Raw genomic sequence first — 23,850 nt, forward strand, 5'->3', positions numbered from 1 at the left:
ACACCTTTCCTGCCCCCAGTCCTGGCCACCAACCAGGTAAAACCCAGGTCTAAAGGCGCGCCACACTCGCGCGATCATTTAAAAGCGGGGGGCGGGGGGAAACCCACAAAATACAACAGCCACAACACATACAAAAGGTACTCACCAAGAGTACTAGAAAAACGAGACCGATGCGCCGGCGGGAGACACTTAAATACCTCTCCGCAGAGGCCCATGGGATTTGAGGGCGGGACTCTGTTGGGCGCACGCGCATATGGAGACGTCTTGCCATCCCGGGGAGTTGTGGGTAGAGAGTTTCAGGGCAGGCGAGCATACAGGGCGCGCCCCTTGAACTTGCGGCGCGAAAAAGGCGCGCATGCGCCCTCGGGAAGCACGCAGATGCCCAGACCGCATTGCGGTACAGCATCCCTGCGGTTGCCAGAGGAACGCTAGCGCTGAGGCCCTCCCTTCGCGCCGATCCTGCACGGCCGACTACCCCTCATACCCTAGCCTGAGCTCCCCTTGCCCATACACACCCTAACCCAGTGTGCAGCATCCGCCTTCATGGATCCCGCGCCTCCTGAACCCTCGACCGGTGACATCTCGGTTCCGCGCCAGCCGCCCAGCACACATTCGGAGCCTGATGTCCAGAGTCTCGGCGCGGGGGCCGACTCAGGTACTGGGCCCCTGGCTGAGCTTGGGTGGAGGTCCCTTGCGTGGAGCCTTTTCGGGAAAGTCAGGACGTAAGTGCTCCACTTAATTCTTAAGACAGAGTCAGATTTTTCCCGACTGGCCATCTGTGTCCTGCCTTTTGGTCCGATTTCCATAGGAGCTTGGCCTGTAGATGGTAGGGCTAACATTTGTGGAGCACCGTTTTAAGCACACTGTGTGAATTGATTACTCTTCCAAAATCCCAAGATGCAGGTACAATGACAACCCCATTTTATAGATGAGGAAACTTAAGGTGTCAAGACCTCTCGCAGAGCTGGATTGTTGTGGTGGTTGGAGTCAGCTATTAACTCTTGTTATTGAGAACAGCCAGCATTAGTTCCTCGGTCGTTTGTGGGAGACACTTATGTGTACAGGCATGCTTTATAAGCATTTATTGAGCTCTTATTGTGTGCTCTTCTATATGACCTCGCTAAATACTACATTAATCCTCAGAAAAAGGTGTTAAGATAACGTTATAGATGAGGTTAAGGAATTTGCCGAGTATTATCCCCCTAAGAAATAGGAGAGCCAAGGTGCAAATCCAGGCAGTCCAATTCCAGAGCCTGTGCTTCTAACCTCTATGCTTTACTGCATTGATAACACACAAGTTCTGTTCTCAAGGTAGTTGGGGAGCAAGCACATACACAGGAAACAAACGAATAATCCTTGGATACTGTTTCTAATTTTTTTTTTATTGTTCTCCTCCCAACCTAAAAAAGACATTCTTTCCTCCTTAATCTGCCCCACCCTGGAATTTTGATAATGTTGATATATTGTATACCTGCATATGTACGATGGCCCTTTGGAGGGTCAGAAACCTTTTTAATATCTGAGATTAACTACTGGCACCCCCTCAACCCCCGCAACAAGAACCAATTTTGACTCTTGAGGGCAATGTTGTTCCCCTGCATGCCTCAGATACTGAGATAATTCCACTTTGAACAAAGTTATTATAGACTGGAATAAATTCATTTATTTAATAACTACTAAGTGCTTGTTCTGTGAATGATACAACATATGGGGTTAGCGGGGAGAGAGAGAATAAGATACTCGGCCCTCAGGGAGATTTTCCTCTGATTGAGGAGAATTAAGATCTGCATGCCAATAGCCTTAGTACATGATTGAAAAGTTGTGACAAAATGTATAGAAAGTGGAACAGAAACTGGAAAATCAGGAAGGTCCCAGAGTAGGCAGCCCAGGCTGGGGAGGTTGTGTGTGGGAATGGGAATTGGGGAAAATGCTTTAAGGAGTGTCTGGCCTGGAAGGGTAGATGAACAGACTGGGGAGGGGAATTCCAGTTAAAGAAACAGTCTGAACACGGGCTTGGTGCCAGAAAAGGAAGGAAGTGCATGGATAGAAGTCACTGAAAGATGGGCTAAATGGGAATAGAATATAAAACTGGAAAAGATTTCCTGGGGAAGGCCACATGAAGAGGGCCTGGAATGTAAAGAAAGCTAAATCATTTGAATTGTGGATAGTGAGAAAGAAGCTAGTGAAAGTTTTTAAGCAGGGAGGTGATAAGAAATTGGGGGATAAGATGGGGACAAGGACATTAATTGGATTGTTAAAGTAACATAAGCAAGAAGTAAGTGGATTCAGTGCTAATAAGTGTAATGGCCGTGGAAATAGAAAGGATTTAGGTCAGACATTTCCAACTCCTGTACCTGCAGAAATCAGGCAAGTAATGTAGATAAGCAAAATGAACTGAGTGGGGACTCTGGTGAACTGAGCAGCCCTTTCTTAGCTCCTGCTAACTGTTGGCTTGCTCAAATATTGTCTCTGTGTGATCAGATGGTCACTGTTTTCAAGAGTATCCAGAAATCCAGAATTGTATATTGATTTACCCATTTTTATAAATGTTGGCATCTAACTTAAACATTTTCTTTTTCTGAGACAAGGTCTCTCTCTGTTGCCCAGACTGGAGCGCAGTAGCATCATCATAACTCACTGCAACCTCAAACTCCTGGACTCAAGTGATCCTCTGGCCTTAGCTCCCTGTGTAGCTGGGACTATAGTTGTGTGCCAACACACCTGCCTAATTTGGCTTAAAAATTTTTTTTGCCAGGCGCCACTGGCTTGCAACTGTAGTCCCAACTACTTGTGAGGCTAAGTCAGGAGGATCCCTTGAGGCCAGGAGTTCAAGGCAGTAGTGTTCTGGGATCGAGCACGTGATTAGCCACTGTACTCCAGCCTGGGCAACATAGTGAGACTGTCTTTTAAAACAATTTTTTTTTTTCACCAAGTCAACATGGCAAATTTAAATTTATTTATTTATTCATTTATTTTAGAGACAGGGTCCTGCTCTGTCTCCCAGGCTGGAATGCAGTGGCCTCATCATAGCTCATTGCAGCCTCATCATAGCTCATTGCAGCCTCAAACTCCTGACAAGCGATCCTCCTGCCTCAGCCTCCCAGAGTACTAGGATTACAGGCGTGAGTCACCACGCCTGGCCCCCTTGCCAGTTTCTTAACCACCACTCTTTCCCCAAGCTTGATCCACCCCTCCCCACCTTTGATAAATTCCCTGAGGTCTGATCTTATCTGGGTATAAATCATTCTTCTATCCCTATTGCCTAGCAGAATACAAGACACAAAGAGCACTCAATATACATTTATTAGTTATCTCTATAATCTTTTTTGGTTTTTTTTTGAGACAGAGTCTCTGTCTATCTCCCTGGCTAGGGTACAGTAGTGTCATCCTAGCTCACTGCAACTTCAAACTCCTGGGCTCAAGCAATTCTCCTGCCTCAGCCTCCCAAGTAGCTGGGACTACAGGTGTCCCACAGCACCCCCGGCTAATTTTTTCTCTTTTTGGTAGAGACGGGGTCTCACTCTTGCTCAGACTGGTCTCAGACTCCTGAGCTCAAGTGATCCTCCTGCCTCGGCCTCCCAGAGTGCTAGGATTACAGGTGTGAGCCACCGTGCCCAGCCCCTCTATAAATTTTTGTGTGATCTTTTTCCAGCCCCAATTTATGGACTGTCCTATCTTACCAAATGAGCTTGCTCTTAGGTCTAGAGTTTGTTCAAGGAGCAACCCTGCCCCCTCCTGGCAGAAAGAGGCATTGCCTGGATTAATGGAGGACCGGGATATGCACATAACCGGTGCTTGGCTGGGAACTGGGAGGCAAGACAGTAACCTCTGTGGAGAAAAGGCCCAATTTGAAAATAGAATTTCCTGGGTTGTGGAGGAGTGTGACATTGTGGTGGTCTCCAAGGAAAGGATTAGCCTCTGAGAGATGAGGATGTTGAAGACTGTAAGGACAGGTTCAAACACTGTGTGGACCTGAGTGAGGAAGGTTTCATACTTGGGACTGGAAGTGCTGAGGGGAAGTTGATACTGGTAGTACCACTTCTCTGGCTTTTGACTAAAATCAAGTGTACTATAAATTCTTACCAGTTTAACATCTGCTATGTACTCTATGTTAAATTTGTTTTTGGAGTGGGGTGAAGGAATAGGAGCTTGCTCCATCCATGCCTCACAACAACCTGGTTTTGCTGGACTTGCAGGAATGGTGCAATCCCCTGGGAATATTTAGTTGCTCAATAGAGATTTGTGAGTCATAACTTTGTTGGAGTTATGTCTTCTTTAGAAAAATGAGCATTATAAATTATGCAAACTGGATTAATTAGTAAAAGATTTGGTTATGAACTTTTAAGAGGTAGTAGAAACCATATGAAACAGTCCAGAACTAGACCAACAGACATGGTAGTGATTACTCTAGTAACTGTTCATATAATGGCAGAATAGGGCAATTGTCACCAACCTTTTTTTTTTTTGGAGATGGTGATCTTGCTACATTGCCCAGACTGGTCTTGAATTCCTGGCTTCAAACAGTCCTGCCTCAGCCTCCCAAGTAGCTAGGATTACAGTCTTGAGCCGCTGTGCCTGGCCACCAAACTTTTTTGATTATGCTCCCTGTCAGTTAAGGAGAAAAAAAATAGAACATTGTAATTTTTTTTTTTTTTTTTTTGAGACAGAGTCTTGCTTTGTCGCCTGGGCTAGAGGGCCATGGCATCAGCCTAGCTTACAGCAACCTCAAACTCCTGGGGTCAAGCAATCCTCCTGCCTTGGCCTCCCAGAGTGCTAGGATTACAGGCACCCAGCCCACTCAATGTATTAACATGAATATTTTAAGTATATTATATCTCTTTACATTATCAATTATTCGTAAAGGGTAGAAAATTATTTTCCTGTGTCTGCTGCTTGAATCGGGGGAAAAAAGGTAGAGATGGGTATGGTGGCTCATGCCTGTAATCCCAGCTACTTGTGAAGCTGAGGTGGGATGAGGATTGGAGGTCCAGGCTGCAGTGAGCTATAATCATGCCACTGCACTCCAGCCAAGGTGAGAGAGTGATACCCCATCTCTTAAAAAACATGGCTAGAGGCCGAGCGTGGTGGATCACGCCTGTAATCCTAGCACTCTGGGAGGCCGAGGTGGGTGGATAGCTCGAGGTCAGGAGTTCGAGACCAGCCTGAGCAAGAGCGAGACCCCCGTCTCTACTAAAAACAGAAAGAAATTATATGGACAACTAAAAATATATATAGAAAAAATTAGCCGGGCATGGAGGCGCATGCCTGTAGTCCCAGCTACTCGGGAGGCTGAGGCAGTAGGATCGCTTAAGCCCAGGAGTTCGAGGTTTCTGTGAGCTAGGCTGATGCCACAGCACTCACTCTAGCCCGGGCAACAGAGCGAGACTCTGTCTCAAAAAAAAAAAAAAAAAAAAAAAAAAAAACATGGCTAGAGTCAAGTTGGACTGCCTGGATTTGAGTCTTTGGTTCACCACATGCTTTCGGATGAAGGTTGGCTAACACCACCAGTCAAGTCATTTTGTTTCCATGGTTGTTCAGTGCTTCTTTCATGGTACATGCTTCTTGGTGGACATTAACACATGATGCAGAAATCTTCACACTTTGCTCATGCTCACACATGTCCATCAACATACCTGTACCCCAGACTTCATTGCCTTTAATCTCCCAGTCCTTTTCCTTCTGTGCCTCTAATCAGATGGCCAGGCCATTGGCCATTGTCCTCAAATTTGTATATTGTCTCACCTTGGGCTATTTCTCCCTCCACATAAAGTAGATTATCAGGTGCATTGCTTGATTTTCCCTCCTTGCTGTCTTTCATAGCTGCTTCTGAATGTGACTGTCATCTGTTTTCAGCTGGCATACACAAACTTGGTCTTTTTTTCCCTCCTTTATCAGATTATACAAGACACTCTATGTAATGGTAGATGCTTTTTGCATGGAAGAAAAGGTGCTCTTACAACTATGGCAGGTAACATGGGAGTCTGGGTTGCCTGCTCATGCAGTTTACTAATGTTTTCTGGTTTGGTTTGGCTTCATCCTGGCTGTACTATTTCCTTTTTTTTTTTTTTTTTTTTTGAGACAGAGTCTCACTCTGTTACCTGGGCGAGTGCCATGGTGTCAACCTAGCTCATAGCAACCTCAAACTCAAGCAATCCTCCTGCTTCAGCCTCCCAAGTAGCTGGGACTACAGGCACACACCACCACACCTGGCTAATTTTTTCTATTTTTAGTAGAGATGAGGTCTTGCTTTGGCTGAGGCTAGTCTTGAACTCCTGAGCTTAAGCTATTCTCCTGCCTCAGCCTCCCAGAGTGCTAGGATTACAGGCGTGAGCCACCGTGCCCAGCTAGATTTTCCTCTTTTAATGTTGTAGAATTTATCAGTCATTTACTTTGGTAATCATGCAAAAGTTAATTCTTTAGTCTCCATCCTATTGTGTGTTAGTTCAGGGAAGAGTTTTGTTTCTTTTCCCAGATTGGTTACATTCTAGCTAGCATCCCATCAGTGTTACGATGTCTACTTTGACATAGGAAAGAGAATTTCTGCTCTTCACTTTTATTTAAAAAATAATTCATCTTTAGTTTTTCTGTAGTTCAACCTCCTTTTCAAAGACTTGACATTGAAATTAACTACTTTTTAGCTGCAGAGTGAGTGATATTTCAAATTCAGGGTTCTGTTACTCCATACCATACTTCAAATGTCTACTTCTCAGTATTTTATACCCTCTTTTCACCTTATTGAACATAAAACATATTTTTTAAAAATAGTCAATCATCTACTTTCCTATTTGGAGATTCTAAGAAGATTTTGCTGTAAATGACCTAAAAGGGAGAATAGGTGGGAGCAGAGACAGATGTAGGCGGGGTTATTCAAATTACTGAGTTACTGGCAGCCAGGGAGTAGGGAAGATTTTCTAGAAGTTCAAGAGGCATATATTGAAGTCTAAGATCCCATCTTCTTATTATGTATCTTTAGAATTGTATTGTTGGAAAGCTCTTAATATATGATAATGGCTCATGCCTATAATCCCAGCACTTTGGAAGGCTGAGGTGGGAGGATCCCTTGAGTTCAGGAGTTCAAGACCAGTCTGGGCAACATAGGGAAACCTCATCTCTAAAAACTATATATATTTTTTATAAAAAATAAATATATATTATATATTTATTTATTTATTTATTTTTATTTATTTATTTTTTTGAGACAGGGTCTCAAATGTGTATATATGTATATGTAAAAGATTCTGGTAACCTTTAGTCATTTTGGAAGCCTGTGAAAATCAAAAGTGCTTCAGTACATGGTTTATATGACTATGAATGTGACAGGAAAATGTGAGTAAGGCCTGGCACAGGTGCTAAGTATAGGGTACTTTTCAGATGGTGCATTTATTTCTCTTCTACAGGATGGCTTTGGTTATATTTCTTTCACTCGTTCTGGCTTTTATCTAGCCCCTCTCCCTTGCATTCCTCAGCCTTTACTAAGACAACCCTGGCAGTCTTCGTTAGCAGCCAGTGTCCCTCCTGTAAGATTCATAATAAAAGTAATATTATTCCAACATCAGTTCTTCAAATATCAGCTGCCAAGTGAGCCCCTTTAGTTGGGGTCAGCCTCCTCTGCTTTCATTTCAGCTGCACTTTGACTTCCCAATGTTGAATTCCTTAACCTCAGCCATCATCCATTTTTCAAATGGCTAAAATCCTTAAGACTTCTAGCTGATGTGTATTTTGAAGCAGAGCTTGGATACTTTGTTTCTGGGGCTTTGGGATAGAGCCACAGGCTTTGGCAGGGTTGCACAGGCTGTTGGACAGAGTCTTCTGAAGAGTTTCTAGCCATCCTCCCATCTGTTTCTCTCTCATCTTCTCTCTGTCTTTGGAAATCCGTTTTACGTATTGAGGGAAAAACAACTTCCTTGTCTTTTGGCTAAGATAAGTAATCCTCATGTGTTGGGAAACATGTGACATGGATTTTTGCAATGGGGGTTAAGAAGGAACTTGCGTTATATACTTGGTCCTCTGCATTTCAGGGCCCCACCCCCATCTGCCTGCCTGAGTGTGAGTGTAAAGTACTCAAGTCTCGTGGCCTCACATGGTTGTTATTGGCCTCTGGACTGCTGAACTGCTTTTTTTTCCTTTGCTTTGTCCCAGCCTTCTTTTGAAGGCTGAATTCTTTTTTTTTTTTTTTTTTGAGACAGAGTCTCACTCTGTTGCCAGGGCTAGAGTGCCGTGGCGTCAGCCTAGCTCACAGCAACCTCAAACTCCTTGGGCTCAGCCTGCCAAGCAGCTGGAACTATAGGCATGCGCCACCATGCCAGGCTAATTTTTTCTATATATGTTTAGTTGTCCAGCTAATTTCTTTCTATTTTTTCAGTAGAGACGGGGTCTTGCTCTTGCTCAGGCTGGTCTCGAACTGAACTCCTCAGCTCAAACGATCTGCCCACCTCGGCCTCCCAGAGTGCTAGGATTACAGACGTGAGCCACCGCACCTGCCTTGAATTCTTGAAAAAGTATATATTTTACATTCCTATGGTAAATATTAAGTTTTACATTTATCAACACACATTGTAGGATCTGAGGCTCTCTAGGTACCCCTACCCTCTTTTTGTATAGTCCTTTGTTTTCCTGTCCTCTATCCCCTTAGATTTATTACTTTATTTTGGTTGAACAATTATAAGTCTTGGTTTGTTTTTCTGCATAAACAGCTCTTTATCTTGATATGATACAGTGCTGTTTAGATTCCTTTTCATTTTTATCTGTTTATCTTCACATACTACTTTTGTTCAGTTGTTTTTAAGAGGTGAAATGTTTGGGCTTGATTGATAGAGTTCATCCACTCATTTACCAAACAGTTATGAAGTGCCTACTATTTGCTATCTCTGAACAGGCATGTTCATCAACAGATAGCACAAGGCCTCTGCCACTTGTTTTCAAGGGCAAGCAGACATCCGGACAAGGAAATGTAACAAACAAATGTGACATGATTTATAGCAGAGGCAATTGAATGGTGAAGGGAAAGTAATTTTGTCCAGAAGTTCAGAAAAGCTATCACTTGAGCTAGGTCTTGAATGAATAGGAGCTCATGAGGTTGAGTGGCAGCACAGGAAGGGCCAAACAGCAGAGGAATGGCATGTGCAAGACACAAAGACCTGAAAAAGCCTGGTGTGTTGTGAGACTAGCAGGTGTTTGAAAGCTGATATGGCTGGAGGCTAGTGCCTGTGGAAGGGGTGGTGTCTGATAAGATTGGGGAGGTAGGTTGTTTGTTTCTTTATGCATGCAGAAGGAATTGGCTTCAGCTGTCTGGAGCCATGGGGGGCTGTGAGTAAGACACTGTTACTAGGGGGTATTATGTTAGACCACTTCAAGGGGAGCTTCTGATCCCACAGTTCTCAACCTTGAGCTTTCATGGTATGGACAAAGTCCATTAAGAAGCCCTGGTTGTCACTTCCTTCTTATTTATTTTTATTTTTTTATTTTTTACACTTATCCCTGCCCCTATTTTTTCTTTTTTCTTTTTTTTTTCTTTTTGGCATTTCTTATCTGGCATGTCCAGGGCACCTTGCACCTCTTACATCTTTGAGCACTGGTATGAACCTCAACCTCTAGCCACTTGCCCGACTCCCCCTAGGAACTGGTTCCAGCTTTCTGGGGGAGGGGGACAGGGATGGATGCTTTGGGATACAGAAGGGGAATAGCAGAGGATGAGCCTTTTCACACCCTTTTCTTTCTGCTATTACTTCAGATCTTGGCTTCTGCTTTCTAAATACACAGCAATCCTGGCTTCCAGCCTAGGTGGGAGTGGGAGAAAGAACCGATTTCCTTCAGTTCCTCTCTGAAAATAGCCTAGCTGGCACTGCTCAGGAACAAGCAGTTCCTGAGAGTGTTGGCACCTCACAGTGTTGATGTCTGGTAGTACTTACTGTGAACCTCGTCTCTGCCCTGCTAACCCTCTATCCAAGGATCTCTGTGGGGGGAATTCAGGAGGTCTTCAAAGCCTCTGCAATACCAACTGCCTCCAAGGCTTAGCATAGTGAAGTGACAGGGACGTAGGGGAACCCTGGCACCCTGAGGGAATTTGGGATAATCTGTGGGAGGCCCTGCAAGGTGGAGAAGAGTCTGGCCATGGCACCTTCTGGTCTGTTCTAGAAAAGGTGGGTGCCTCTGAGGCCCAGCTCTGGAATGTTCACTGCAGCCTCATCAGTCTCTTCTGGATGTCTGATTCATAGCTGCCGGACATCCTGGAGCTAGGGACTGGGGTGGGGTAGGGTAGAAGGGGGGTGTCAACCTCAACTTTCCTGTCCAAACAGATTCATTTTAAAGCATCATGGAAAGACTGGATTAGAGTTAATTCGGTAAAGTTAATGAAGCAAAGTATTGTAGTGAGTGCTCAATAAATAGTTGCTGCATGAGGAATTACTTGAAATAAACTCAAGATGAGTCTTGAAAGACGAGTGGGAGTAAGCCCTGCAGGGAAGCAGAGGGGGTCTGGCGCCAAGCCCCAGAGGCTTGAGAGGGCAAAGTTTGGTCCGCGGGAAGGCAGAAGTTGGGTCTGGTTTGCTCTGAGCGTGAAAGTGGCCATGCGAAGTTGGGAAGACCGGGCGGTGGGCCAGGGGCAAACGGAAGATGGTGTCGGGGTAGTCACTAGACTGCTGAGTGGGCGAACAGGGGCCTCGGGATCCCGGGCGGGACAAATCACAGACTTTGTCCACCTAAAGGTGGCTTCCTGCTAAGCCCTCCCAGCGTCAGGCTGGAAAGAACCTTAGGAGCAGACAGGTTCGAGATGAGAAACTGGACCTCGCTGCGGTCGGAAGCGAGTTCCCATTACTCGCGTGCGCCGCCCACCGCAGCGGCTGCGGCCAGAGCAATCCCCGACGTTCCACCTTAAGGGGCGGGCCAGGCCCGGGCGGGGCTCAACCACTTCCCAGGGGCAGCGCCGCCGCCGAGCAGAAGCTGTAGCGGAAGCGGCGCGGAATCACCGGGGCCTTTGGGCTTGGGAAGGGGTCCAGCCACCATCTGATCGCAGGCTGCGTTGTGTCATCGGTTCCGCAGGCGCCATGAGCCAAGACACCGAGGTGGATATGAAGGAGGTGGAGCTGAATGAGCTAGAACCGGAGAAGCAGCCGATGAACGCGGCGTCGGAGGCGGCCATGGCCATGGCGGTGGCGGGCGCCGAGAAAAACGGTCTGGTGAAGATCAAGGTGGCCGAAGACGAGGCGGAGACGGCGGCCGCGGCCAAGTTCACCGGCCTGTCCAAGGAGGAGCTGCTGAAGGTGGCGAGCAGGCCTGGCTGGGTGCGCACCCGCTGGGCGCTGCTGGTACTCTTCTGGCTCGGCTGGCTTGGCATGCTGGCGGGCGCCGTGGTCATCATCGTGCGGGCGCCACGCTGTCGCGAGCTGCCCGTGCAGCGGTGGTGGCACACGGGCGCCCTCTACCGCATTGGGGATCTTCAGGCCTTCCAGGGCCGCGACGCGGGCAACCTAGCCGGTGAGCGCAGCGCGCCCCCGGGGACTTTAATCTGGTCACCGGCGCCGACCCCCTCCCCCGTCCTCGGGCGGATTTAGGCGGTTCTTCACCCCATCCGAGTCTTCTCCTTTCTTTGAAAACCGCCCCCGCCCCCACTCTTTCACTAGGGTGGCTGACTCAGCACCCTGGATTTCCCCGAGGCGCCGAGAGCCAGTCTCAACTGGTTTCTGATGTAATGTACTAGGCCCCCTTACATCAGCTGGTCTGAATCTCGTGATCTAGCTTTATCCACAGCCCTCCAGCCCTGACCCTTAGGCTCGGGGAGAGGAGAGAGTCGGGGAGATCACGGGCCTCACTTGTTAACCCAGCCCCCCCATTTCAGGTCTGAAGGGGCATCTCGACTACCTGAGCACTCTGAAGGTGAGGGGCTTTGTGCTGGGCCCAATTCACAAGAACCAGAAGGATGATGTTGCTGAGACCGACTTGCTACAGATCGACCCCAGTCTTGGCTCCAAGGAAGATTTTGACAGTCTTCTGCAATCGGCCAAGAAAAAGAGTGGGTGTCCTGGGGTTCCCAGGGAAGCAGCTACTAAGGGCTTGGCCTTCTGGCCAGAGGAAGAGCAAGATAGGACTTTTGTCTAGTTTACTCCTAACTGGCTCGGTTTTCCTAGGGCAAGTACAAAGGAAGTTTGTTAGGCTTTATCCTAAAATGAGTTCAGAGGCTTTTTCTGCTTGACTGTGTAATCTTGGCAGGTCCCTTAACTTATGGGCTTTAGTGTCCATAGTTGCAAAATGTAGGCTTTTACTAAATCAGTGGTTTTTAAACTTGTAAAACAGTGGATCCTTTGGGGGAAAAAGATCCCAAATATTGTCTTAAAATTCAATATAGAAACAAATTTAAAGGGTTCACTTTCAGGTGGGGAGCTGAAGACCCCGTAGCTCAGCCTTCTTTACTATACTACATATCTTCTGCCTTCCAAGATCTTAAGGTCCCTTCTTGCTCATGTCTGTGTTTCAGTGGAATGAGTTTTTCCAGGGTTCAAATCCAAGCTTTTGTACCAAATAATACATAGAAAACACTTAACAGAATTGTGTTTGTAATTTCCCCATTCTCCCTTACTCCCATTGTTCCAGGCATCCGTGTCATTCTGGACCTCACTCCCAACTACAGGGGCGAGAACTTGTGGTTCTCCACTGAGGTCGATACTGTGGCCACCAAGATGAAGGTGAGTGTGTCTGAGCTGATGGCAGGTGGGAGCCAGATACTGGGGCTGGGTTGGCCCTTTTCAGTCCTGTTAACCCAGCCTGGTTTCAGCTGAGGGGCCCTTTGCTCCTTGGGGCCAAGCAGGAATGCCTCCTCCCTTGGCTCCTAAGACAAATGAAAAAAAAGAAAAAGAAAAAAAAAAAAAGGAATGACTCCTCCCATAGCTGAAGGACATGCTAGCTGTGCACCCCTGTTTTTCTTGTTCCTTTTCTGACCACTCATTTTTCTTGTTTCCTTGACTCTGAGGGTGAGACAGTGCCAGGAAGAGACTTTCTCAGATGTCACTCTGGAGGTTTGATTTTTTCTTCCTTTTGGGAGAGGAAGCCCTTTCTCTGTGGGAATCCTGTCCTGACTGGTTTCCCAGTTCTTGTTTGATGTGTTTGGAGTGAAGCCCAGTCTACAATTATAAGCACTGGGGTCTTCCTACGCATCTGGGAGTGTGCCAAGTATTTTATAGATGTTTTCTAATTCCCTGTATAACCATACAAGGTATCTATTGTTGTCCCTAATCTGTAAATGAGGAAGCTAAAGTTCATAGGTGCTTCAAGTGCCCAAGATTTGAAGTAGTCTACTCTAAATCTGCCTTCCCTGAAGGTATAGGCTCAAACTGTATACCCAGCAGGCTGGGCATGGGGTCTTGAATGTCACGCTAGCTCCCGATGACTGAGTTCTAGAACACTGATCAGTTCAGAATGGGTACAAAAAAAATGGAGGCAGATTCTGACACTTTGCTGTCAGGGTCTGAGGTAGAATTCTGGACTGCTAGCATTTGGATAGGATCTCTGGGATCCATCCAGTTTAGCCCTTGGGAATTGCTGGGAGACCCTTTAAAAGTTACTGATAGGGCAATATTTTCAGATGGTTTGGCATGAGGGTGGTCGCCTCAGACGGAAATGGAGACCAGAGGAGAGGCAGTGGCACAGAGAAGGGGAAGAAAAGGGTAGTGGGGGTGGGGTTCCATGCTGTGTGCCAGGTGACCACCAGGCTGCAGACCTGGGCCTGTTCTGCAGAGCTTGCCTCTTTTCAAATCTGCTTCTGAACTGTCCTGGGCTGTGGTTTGAATTTCAGTCTTTTGCCTTTAGCCTTGCTCTCCCCAGAAGTAAATACACTTACTTCCCTTGGGATCTTGACTGACATTTTAGGTCTATCTCTGTTGCTCACTGATTATGACGTTGGGCACATCTTGCTTGTCTAAGCCTGTTTCCTCATGTTTAAAATAGATATACTAGCATTCTACATGCTAAGGGTTAAGTGAATTTATGTTTGTGGACACACTTTTTCTCTTGGACCTTTTCTGTGGCTGTCAAAGGTGAAGCTGTGTGATTTACCAGAGACAGGAATGGAGAAGTGAAGTGCTATATCACTAAGAGAACCCATGGGAGGTTAGTGCTGGAGGGCACCAAAGACCAAGACTTTCCATACGGGTGGGAAAGGCCCAGGCAAGGCAATGGACTCTCCCAAGGTCATGGAGAAGTATGTAGTGGGCGAGGTTTAGCATGGGCTGGAATTTTCTGAGTATTGATATCTTTCCTCTATTCTTTTATCCCCTATAGGATGCTCTGGAGTTTTGGCTGAAAGCTGGTGTGGATGGGTTCCAGGTTCGAGACGTGGAGAATCTGGCGGTGAGTTATCTGACACGTGAGAGGCAAAGCTTGGATGAGAACAGAGAGACTCAGGCTGGGCCTGGTAATGTTTCCTGTTCCTTGACTCTGCTTTTTTTTTTTTTTTCCTAGAATGCATCCTCATTCTTGTCTGAGTGGCAGAACTTCACTAAGAGCTTTGGCGAAGATAGGTGCGTGCCAGACGCCACCTTCCTGACTCGGCTCCACTGTGGTAACTCCTCAGTGGAGCACTGGGCCCTAAGAAGAGGGGGAAGGGGTTCTTAGTCCAGAGAACTTTCTTTACTTCCATTCTTATTTGTATCAATCTTGGCCTCTGCTTTCCCCTGTGCAGGCTCTTTATTGCAGGGACTGACTCCTCCGACCTTCAGCAGATCTTGAGCCTACTTGAATCCACCAAAGACCTACTGTTGACTAGCTCATACCTGTCAAAGTCCAATTTCACTGGGGAGCATACAAAAGTCCTAGTCACCAAGTATTTGAATACCGTTGGCAGTCACTGGTGCAGCTGGAGTGTGAGTAGCATGCCGGTGGGAGTGGGGGCAGGGAGGCTTTTGGAGGAAAGTTGTTGGGAGGTGGAAGCAGAGGTGTGCTATGGGGCTCACCAGAGTGTCTGTCCCTGCAGTTGTCCCAGGCTGGGCTCATGACTTCCTTCTTGCCGGCTCAGCTCCTCCGACTCTACCAGCTGCTGTTCTTCACCCTACCAGGGACCCCCATTTTCAGCTATGGGGATGAGATTGGCCTGCAGTCAGCTGCCCTTCCTGGACAGGTACCGCTCGCTGTCTGCCCGGCACCGTGGGGGAGGTTGTATTCGTGCGTCTTATGATGGTTTTGTGGATGGCGGCAGATAGACATGAGCCTTGAGGTAAAACTGCGTTTGATTTCTATACTAGTCAGTTACCTAGTCAGTAGCTGTGGCTCTGGGGAAATTATTTTACCCCTCTGATTTTGGTCATCTCTTCTGTGATACCGCATTTCTTACACAGTGGTTAGGATTAAATGAGGCCGTTTTAATGGTCGTGCAGGCACATCACCACACCTGGTGGGTGTTCACTGTGGTAGTCACCATTCATTCATCCATTCCTTCATTCTTTGGACAGTGAGTACTCTGTGCTAGGGTCTGTGCCCTCCAGGAGCTCATAGTTTAGTGAAGGAGGCAGATGGATAAGCATAGTACATGGCAGTGAGTGCTATGACGGGGTACTGGCAGGAAGGCATTTGCTAGCTTTAGCTGTAGGATTAGAGTTGATGCCTGACGTGAGGTTTGTAGAACTAGTCATTTATTTTTTCCAGAGTTTTATTGAATAACTCCTATGTGTTAGACACTGAGAATACAGCAGTGCACAAAAGTGCTGGAGATGGTTAGATAATTAAATAACATGCAAATATTATACAATGCCAAGCACTAAAATGCAATGCAAAAGAAGGCAGGGTACAGCCTAGAGAATAGGGATGGGCCTATTCTCTCCTATAGCGTGGCCACAGGAAACCTGAGGGAAGTGAGGGAGTCGGCCTGCGGCTATCTGGGAGCTCTCCCTGCTGAGAGGACCCTGAGGGGGAGCCCGCCCTGCTTGTCTGGTAGTTAGCCCAGCATGGCTTGGGAGGTTATGCAGCAGTGAGGATGAGAATGGGAGGAGGGATAAGAGGAAGTAGGTCTAGGCCTCTTTCTTTTTTTCTTTCTTTTTTTTCCCAAGAGATAGGGTTTTGCTCTGTCGCCCAGGCTGGAGTGCAGTGGTGTGATCATAGCTCACTGCACCCTCAAACTCCTGGGCTCAAGGGATCCTCCAGCACCAGCCTCCTGAGTAGCTGGGACTACAGGTGCGTGCCGCCATGACTGGCCCAGGCCTTTTTCAAGTCCTATTTTCTCTGCTTTTCAGCCTGTGACGGCCCCAGTCATGCTGTGGGATGAGTCCAGCCTCCCAAACATGCCAGAAGCCATAAGTGCCAATGAAACTGTGAAGGTAAGGGTTTGACATGGCAGACCCTGACCAGAAAGAGGGTGGGCAAGGCTTGTAGAAGTCTGCACTCCAGCGGACTCCCTCACCCCCTCCTGCTATGTCTTCATCATTCTCAGGGCCAGAGTGAAGACCCCGGCTCCCTCCTTTCCCTGTTCCGGCGGCTGAGTGACCAGAGGAGTAAGGAGCGCTCCCTGCTGCATGGGGACTTCCATGCCCTGTCCTCTGGGCCTGAACTCTTTTCCTACATCCGCCACTGGGATCAGAACGAGCGTTTCCTGGTGGTGCTCAACTTTGGGGGGGTGAACCTCCCGGCCAGGCTGGGGTTCTCCAACCTGCCTGCGAGTGCCAGCCTGCCAGCCAGGGCTGACCTCCTGCTCAGCACCCAGCCAGGCCGTGAGGAGGGCACCTCCCTTGAGCTGGAACACCTGAACCTGGAGCCTCACGAAGGGCTGCTGCTCCGCTTCCCCTACGTGGCCTGACTGGGACCCACTACCCTTTCCCTCCGCTCCCCGCCCCAGGCCCTTTGAGTTCTGGTTTTTTTCTTCCAATTTTTTTTTTTAAATTGTTGCAGATTACAGATGAACCCCAAATAGGGTGTTTTCTGCCTTCAAATAAAAGTCACCCCTGCCTGGTGAGGTCATGTCTTCCTTCTGTCCCTCTGTCACCACAGGAATTTCTCACCTCCCCTCCCGGACCTGCCCCACAGTGATCTTGGCCAGAGAATTATATGTCAGCTCCAACTCCTTCATTATTCATCTAGGGACCAAGGTCCAGAGAGGAAGGGGTCTTTCAAAGTCAACAGCAAGGAAGTGTTAGGGTTAGGGCATATCTGCACGTCCTCACTCAGGCAGGGCCAGGTGGCTCTCCTGGAGGTCCTGGGTCTTGCTGACTCTTACCCCCTCAGCACAGGTCTCCTGCCAAGTGTGGTCAGTTTCCCTATTTTTGGAGACAGCCTTTCAGGGAGCAAAAGATAGGATGGTCTGGTTTTTAAGAGAGGTACTTCTGAAGGATACTAGAGGTCACTCAGGGAGAATTTCTTGAACATTCAGCTTATGCCAGGAACTGTTCAAGGTTTTGTGGTTACAGCAGGGAACAAAGTACAAAATTCCTGCCTCGTGAGATGGCGAAGAAGAAATAAGACATTTACAGTGTGGTGGATGTGGCGATCGTGTTGAAAGAGGAAAAAGCAAAGCAGGCAAGGTTTGGGGGGGCAGTGGGGGTTTGATGTGGGGGCTGGAGGAGGCCTTATCAAGGAGGTGAGCTATGAATAAAAGCCTAAAATAAGCGAGGGAGTTTACCTGGCAGGAATCTGGGGGAGCTTTCCTGTGCCAAAGGTGGGAGCCTGGCTGGTGTGAGCGAGGAGTGGGCCAGAGGAGACAAGTGAGATGAGGTCTGGCCTGGTCGGCAAGGATTGGGCAGGTCATGATGGTCATGTAGGGGGTGGTCACAGGGTGCAAAGAGTTTGGCAAAGTGCACAGTTAGAGGGCACGGTCCCCACAAGTCTGCCCTCACTTCCGACACTAGCTGCAAGTTCAGGAGTTGCTCACGACCACCCTCGGGTGGGTAATATGCTAGAGTGAGTGATTCACAGAACTTGGGAAAGCACTAGGAAGACAGTTTTGTTTTTTTTTTTTTTTTTTTTTTTTTTTTGAGACAGAGTCTCACTTTGTTGCCCAGGCTAGAGTGAGTGCCGTGGCGTCAGCCTAGCTCACAGCAACCTCAAACTCCTGGGCTCAAGCGATCCTCCTGCCTCAGCCTCCCGAGTAGCTGGGACTACAGGCATGCGCCACTATGCCCGGCTAATTTTTCTATATATATATTTTTAGTTGTCCATATAATTTCTTTCTATTTTTAGTAGAGACGGGGTCTCGCTCTTGCTCAGGCTGGTCGCGAACTCCTGACCTTGAGCGATCCACCCGCCTCGGCCTCCCAGAGTGCTAGGATTACAGGCGTGAGCCACCGCGCCCGGCCAGGAAGACAGTTTTATTATAGCAAAAAGATACCCAGAGCCAGCCAAAGGTGAGAGTCCTAGGGCGGAATCTGGTAGGAGTCCCCACAAGAAGCTTTCTGTCTGCTTCTCTCGCTGGAGTCAGCCCTTCCACCGTACTTCCTCCGTCTGTGATGAATGTGTAACAACCAAGTGGGAGGCTACTGAAGAGTTTTCCTTAAGGCTTAATCACATGCTGGTGTGGCTGAACTTTAATCTCCAGCCCCTGCCCGAGTTTTGGGCTAATACCTTCTTAAAAAAACAAAACAAAGCCCCCCCACATTGTTTGGCTGACACCCCTGTCAGGCAGGTCATTCCAGGGGCCTAGAGGTCAGTTTCCAGTAGCTGAGAATATGAGGGTAAAGACAGACTTCTGGGTGGGATGAATTCTTCACACAGGCTTGGAGGGATTGGAATATGAGTTGTTGGGAGGGGGTTTTGAGCAGAGTGACACAGTCTATTTTGATTTTTTTTTTAAAGAGACGGTCTCGCTCTGTTGCCCAGGCTGGATTGCAGTGTCGCAGTGGCAGCTCACTGTAATCTTGAACTCCTGGGCTCAAGCCATCCTCCTGCCTCAGCCTCCTAAGAAGCTGGGACTATAGGTATGCACCACCACACCTGGCTAATTTTTTGTAGAGATGGGGTCTTACTGCTCAGACTGGTTTTGAACTCCTGACCTCAAGCTATCCTCCCTCCGGCCTCAGCCTCCCAGAGTGCTGAGATGACACGCATGAGCTGCTGCACCCAGCCTGGGCCTTAATTTGGGTCTCTCTCGATGTGTCTCCTATACCAGGATACCCTCAGAGGCCCAGGCCCACTCTAAGCCACGGCCCATGGGAAGGAAGCCCCTGCCAGTGACCAGTGTTTTCCATAAGAAAGCTAGGAGGGCCAAACTAATCCCAAAGGTGTGGATCTACCTGCAAAATAAATGTAGGATTCAAACACTTCTTACCACCTCCACTGCTACCATCCTAGCAAGTATTCTAGGTTGTAGCAGCAAATCACCCCAACTGGCCTCCCTGCTTCCTAGCTAGTCAAATAGCCAGTGAGCCTATTAAAATCAAAATAAGTGGTAGCTCACACTTATAATGCCAGCACTTTGGGAGGCCAAGACCAGAGGATTTGCTTGAAGCCAGGAGTTCAAGGCCAGCCGGGGTAATATAGCAAGACCCCTGTCTATATAAAAAATTAAAATAAAAAAGAAAAGGGCCCAGACCCTGTTTGCTTACCCTTGTTCGCCTTACCCTGCAACCGTGCCCAAAGCCTGTGAGGGGAGAAGAAGTACATGCTGACTGTACTCTGGGGTGCTGGAGCACGGTTCCTGGGAAGACATGCCCAGCTGGGCCTCCTCTCCGCCTAGGGTTTCCCTTCTTTCTCCCGGCAACCCCTCCCCCTTTGGCTCTTGTCTACTCTGGGCCTCTTCCTGAGGCTCCCCACCCTTCCCTCTCCACGTCCTTTCCCAGGGTCCCAGCTCCAGCCCTCCCCTCTCCCGCTTTCCTCTGCCTCCTGGCCTCCCCTCTGACATAGTTTGTATCATGGTGTTGCTACGGATGGAGCCTCAGCATGGTAATGTGCTTCACATTTTACTGTGGGTTTTCAATTTAAAAAAAATTGTAAAATACAGATGACATAAAATTGATGATTTTAACCAATTTTAGGTATACAGTTCAGTGGCATTAAGTACATTTCATTGCTGTGCAACCATCACCTCCATCTATCTCCAGAACTGTTTATCATTCCAAGCTGAGACTGTACCCATTAAACAATAACTCCCTTTAATATTTGTTTTTTTAAAACATTTTATTGTAAGAATGCTTAGCATGAAATCTACCCTCTTCACACAATTTTAAGTGTACAATACATTACTGTTGACTTTAGGTGCCATGTCGTTTCCCCCTCCCCTGGCCCTAGCAACCACCCTTCCACTCTTGAATTCTATGACTTTGATATTTTATTAATAGATACCTTATATAAGTGGAATCATGCAATGTTTTTCTTTCTGTGACTGGCTTATTTCACTTGGCATAATGTCCTCAAGGTCCCTCCGTGTTATTGCATATTGTAGAATTTCTTTTTTCAAGGCTGAATTAGTAGTCCATTGTATGTATGTTTTCTTTTTCCATTCAACTGCTGATGGACATGTAGGTTGTTTCCACATCTTGGTTATTGTGAATTATGCAATGACCGTGGGAGTGCTAATATCTCTTAGAAGTCTTGATTTCAATTCTTTTGGATAAATGTCCAGATTAGGATTGCTGGGTCATATGGTAGTTCTATTTTTAGCTTTTGGGGGAATCCCCATACTGTTTTCCATAGTGGGGGTACCATTTTGCATTCCCAGCAACAGTGTGCAAGGGTGCCGATTTCTCCACATCCTTACCAATGCTTGTTGTCTTCTTGATAATAGCCATCCTGACAGACATGAGGTGATACCTCAATTGTGGTTTTGATTTGCATTTCCTTGATGATTAGAGATGTTGACCACCTTTGCATATATATGTTGGCCATTCATATGTCTTCTTTGGAGACATGTCTATTCAAGTTCTTTGCCCATTTTTTAAATCTGGTTATCTTTTTTTTCTTTTTGCTATAGAATTGTAGGTTTCCTTTTGTGTTTTAGAGATTAATCCCTTATTAGATATATGGTTTATACATTTTTTCCCCCTCTTCCCCCCATAGGTTGCTTTTTTACTGTGTTGTTTCCCTTGGACAGAAGCCTTTTAGTTTAATGTAGTCTCACTTATTTATTTTTGTTTTTGTTGCCTGTGCTTTTGGTGTCATAGCCATGAAATCATTGCTAAGCTCAATGTCATAAAGCTTTTCCTCTATTTTTTTTTTCAGGAGTTTTCTAGTTTCAAGTCTTATATTTATATAAGTTTTTAATCCATTTTGAGTTGATTTTTGTGTATGGTATAAGATAAAGGTCCAAAATTGTTCTTTTGCATGTGGATATCCAGTTTTCTCAACACTATTTCTTGAAGAGACTGGCTTTTCTCCATTGTGTATTCTTGGCACCCTGATTGAAGATCAGTTGACTGTATATGTGTGTTTATTTCTGGGGTCTCTATTTTGTTCCATTGGTCTATATGTCTGTTTTTATGCAAGTACCATACTGTTTTGACCACTGTAGCTTTGTAATATATTTTGAAATCAGGAAGTATGATGTCTCCAGCTTTGTTCTTCCCTTGTATTTGTTTTTAGTCTTTTTTTTTTTTTTTTTTTTGAGACAGAGTCTCACTCTGTTGCCCAGGCTAGAGTGAGTGCCGTGGCGTCAGCCTAGCTCACAGCAACCTCAAACTCCTGAGCTCAAGGGATCCTCCTGTCTCAGCCTCCCGAGTAGCTGGGACTACAGGCATGCACCACCATGCCCGGCTAATTTTTTCTATATATATTTTTAGTTGTCCATATAATTTCTTTCTATTTTTAGTAGAGATGGGGTCTCGCTCTTGCTCAGGCTGGTCTCAAACTCCTGAGCTCAAACGATCCGCCCACCTCGGCCTCCCAGAGTGCTAGGATTACAGGCGTGAGCCACCGTGCCCGGCCCCTTGTATTTGTTTTTAAAATAGACACCCTGAGGCCAGGTGAGGTGGCTCATGTCTGTAATCCTAGCACTTTGGGAGGCCAAGGCAGTTTGAGATCAGCCTGAGCAACATAGTGAGACCCTGTCTTGACAAAAAAATAGAAAAATTAGCCAGGCACATGCCTGTAGCCCCAGCTACTTGGGAGGCTGAGGCAGGAGGATCACTTGAGCCCAGGAGTTTGAGGTTGCTGTGAGTTATGATGATGCCACTGCACTCCAGCCTGGGGAACAGTGTGAGACCCTGTCTCAAAAAAAAAAAAAAGGAAGAAGAAGAAGAAGAAGAAAGAAAGGAAGGAAGGAAAATAAATAAAATAAACAAACCAATTTTGGAGGGGGTGGGGTTTCACTCTATTGCCTAGGCTAGAGTGCAGTGGTGTGATCATAGCTCATTGCAGCCTCAAACTCCTGGGCTCAAGCCATCTACCCACCTAAGCCTCCTGGGTAGGTAGGACTACAGGCGAGGGCCACCATGCCTGGCTAATTTTTTAATTTTATTTTTTTGTAGAGACAGGGTCTTGCTATGTTGCCCAGGCTAGATTCAAATTCCTGGCCTCAGCCAGGCCCCGTGGCTCACGCCTGTAATCCTAGCACTCTGGGAGGCCGAGGTGGGCAGATCGTTTGAGCTCAGGAGTTCGAGACCAGCCTGAGCAAGAGCGAGACCCCGTCTCTACTAAAAATAGAAAGAAATTATATGGACAACAAAACAACAACTATATATATATATATATATATATATATATAAAGTTATCCGGGCATGGTGGCGCATGCCTGTCATCCCAGCTACTCGGGAGGCTGAGGCAGTAGGATCGCTTGAGCTCAGGAGTTTGAGGTTGCTGTGAGCTAGGCTGATGCCACGGCACTCTAGCCTGGGCAACAGAGTGAGACTCTGTCTCAAAAAAAAAAAAAAAAAATTCCTGGCCTCAAGCGATCCTCTCACCTTGGCCTCCCCAAAGTGCTGGGATTACAGGTGTGAGCCATCACTCCCAGACTAAACCAAAAATAAAATACAGACATTCTCCTAAACACCTAGGCCCCCATCTATGAGAAGCCATTGGTCAAATCAGGAAATAGGTCAGCAGAGGAAGGAGCCTGGGGGTTAGTGTTAGAAGACCTGTTCTGTCCTGTACAGCTGGTGTGACGTTGGGGAAGCTCCAGAACATTCGATTTGCAATGATACTGGGTGGGGTCCGGGTGATACCCTGCGTCCTTGACCTCTGTGCTGTGGAGGAACAAGTGGGAACATCAGCTTGCAGGCCCTCTGGGATCTGCAAGAGCTGTACCATTAAGCATCTGTCCCTCATCGCCCACGTTAAAGAAGAAAGTGAGGAAACCAAGAGCCAAATGCCGTCTTAGAAGCTGTCTCATTAGGCTCCCAACCACCCTGTGAGGGAGGAATTATCACTTGTTACAGAGAAGGAAACCGTGTCCAGCTGGAAGAGTGTGGGGGCTGCGTCACGCTCCACGGGAAAGGCACCCTGCGGTTCATTCAGTCAATGAACACCTTCAGTTACTGCTCTGTCCCTGGTACCATCCTCAACTGTTTGGGTACAGGGGTGAATAAAACCCTGTCCTGACAATAATTTCCAGTCTCCAAAGGACCAAATGCTTGAAATTCTAAGCACTAAGGCCTCCTCTTAAAGGTTAAGGGCACTACTAAGTGAGATAATTGGTTTAATGCGACTTTCGCTTTTCTTTTAAGTCATTGTGACACACCTATGAGGACTGTGGGGACCTTGCTTACAGAGGAGGCTGACGGCTCAGAGAAGAAAAGGGACCCTGCTGGACACAGCAGTGGAGCTGCTATTTGGACCCAGGCCTTGGTACCGTGCTCAAGCCCCATGAGCCACTGGACTTGGTCCTTCCCAGGCTCCCTGGCTAATTACTGCCCTTGGGTTGGGGAGGGGGACATCTCCATCAGTCCAAGTCACTCTTTTTTTTTTTTTTTTTGAGACAGAGTCTCGCTTTGTTGCCCGGGCTAGAGTGAGTGCCAT

The 23,850-nt window shown here is 47.2% G+C and overlaps 1 protein-coding gene and 1 pseudogene across 3 annotated transcripts; both read left to right on the forward strand.

The window, feature by feature from the left end:
- The first annotated feature begins 528 nt into the window (after nucleotides 1-528).
- On the forward strand, nucleotides 529-17,878 carry SLC3A2 (solute carrier family 3 member 2). 3 transcript variants are annotated; one of them, XM_069471514.1, is made up of 14 exons: nucleotides 529-655; nucleotides 2,979-3,015; nucleotides 3,543-3,598; nucleotides 4,021-4,032; nucleotides 6,241-6,324; nucleotides 11,038-11,472; nucleotides 11,834-12,007; nucleotides 12,586-12,677; nucleotides 14,269-14,337; nucleotides 14,449-14,507; nucleotides 14,669-14,849; nucleotides 14,960-15,103; nucleotides 16,212-16,295; nucleotides 16,409-17,878. In XM_069471514.1, exons 1-14 carry the CDS (start codon nucleotides 544-546, stop codon nucleotides 16,769-16,771), a joined length of 1,902 nt encoding a protein of 633 aa, XP_069327615.1. In that variant the 5' UTR covers nucleotides 529-543; the 3' UTR covers nucleotides 16,772-17,878. The 3 variants fall into 3 exon arrangements, with proteins under 3 accessions (XP_069327615.1, XP_069327616.1, XP_069327617.1); XM_069471515.1 differs by lacking the exons at nucleotides 2,979-3,015; nucleotides 3,543-3,598; nucleotides 4,021-4,032; nucleotides 6,241-6,324 and having other exon boundaries at nucleotides 16,409-16,945; XM_069471516.1 differs by lacking the exons at nucleotides 529-655; nucleotides 2,979-3,015; nucleotides 3,543-3,598; nucleotides 4,021-4,032; nucleotides 6,241-6,324 and having other exon boundaries at nucleotides 10,935-11,472; nucleotides 16,409-16,939.
- On the forward strand, nucleotides 4,035-4,212 carry LOC138385659 (U2 spliceosomal RNA; annotated as a pseudogene).
- Nucleotides 17,879-23,850: the final 5,972 nt, after the last annotated feature.

Source organism: Eulemur rufifrons, chromosome 6 (genome assembly GCF_041146395.1).
Source record: "Eulemur rufifrons isolate Redbay chromosome 6, OSU_ERuf_1, whole genome shotgun sequence".
In the NCBI taxonomy this organism is placed as follows: domain Eukaryota; kingdom Metazoa; phylum Chordata; class Mammalia; order Primates; family Lemuridae; genus Eulemur; species Eulemur rufifrons.

Bases quoted from the DNA above. Each gene is read 5' to 3' on its own strand.
- SLC3A2 (XM_069471514.1), top strand. From the start codon at position 544: ATGGATCCCGCGCCTCCTGAACCCTCGACCGGTGACATCTCGGTTCCG. The intron at 3,016-3,542 runs GTGGCCTCATCA...GACTGGTCTCAG, and splicing joins GTCTCCCAGGCTGGAATGCA to ACTCCTGAGCTCAAGTGATC. The intron at 14,508-14,668 runs GTGCGTGCCAGA...TCCCCTGTGCAG, and splicing joins AAGAGCTTTGGCGAAGATAG to GCTCTTTATTGCAGGGACTG.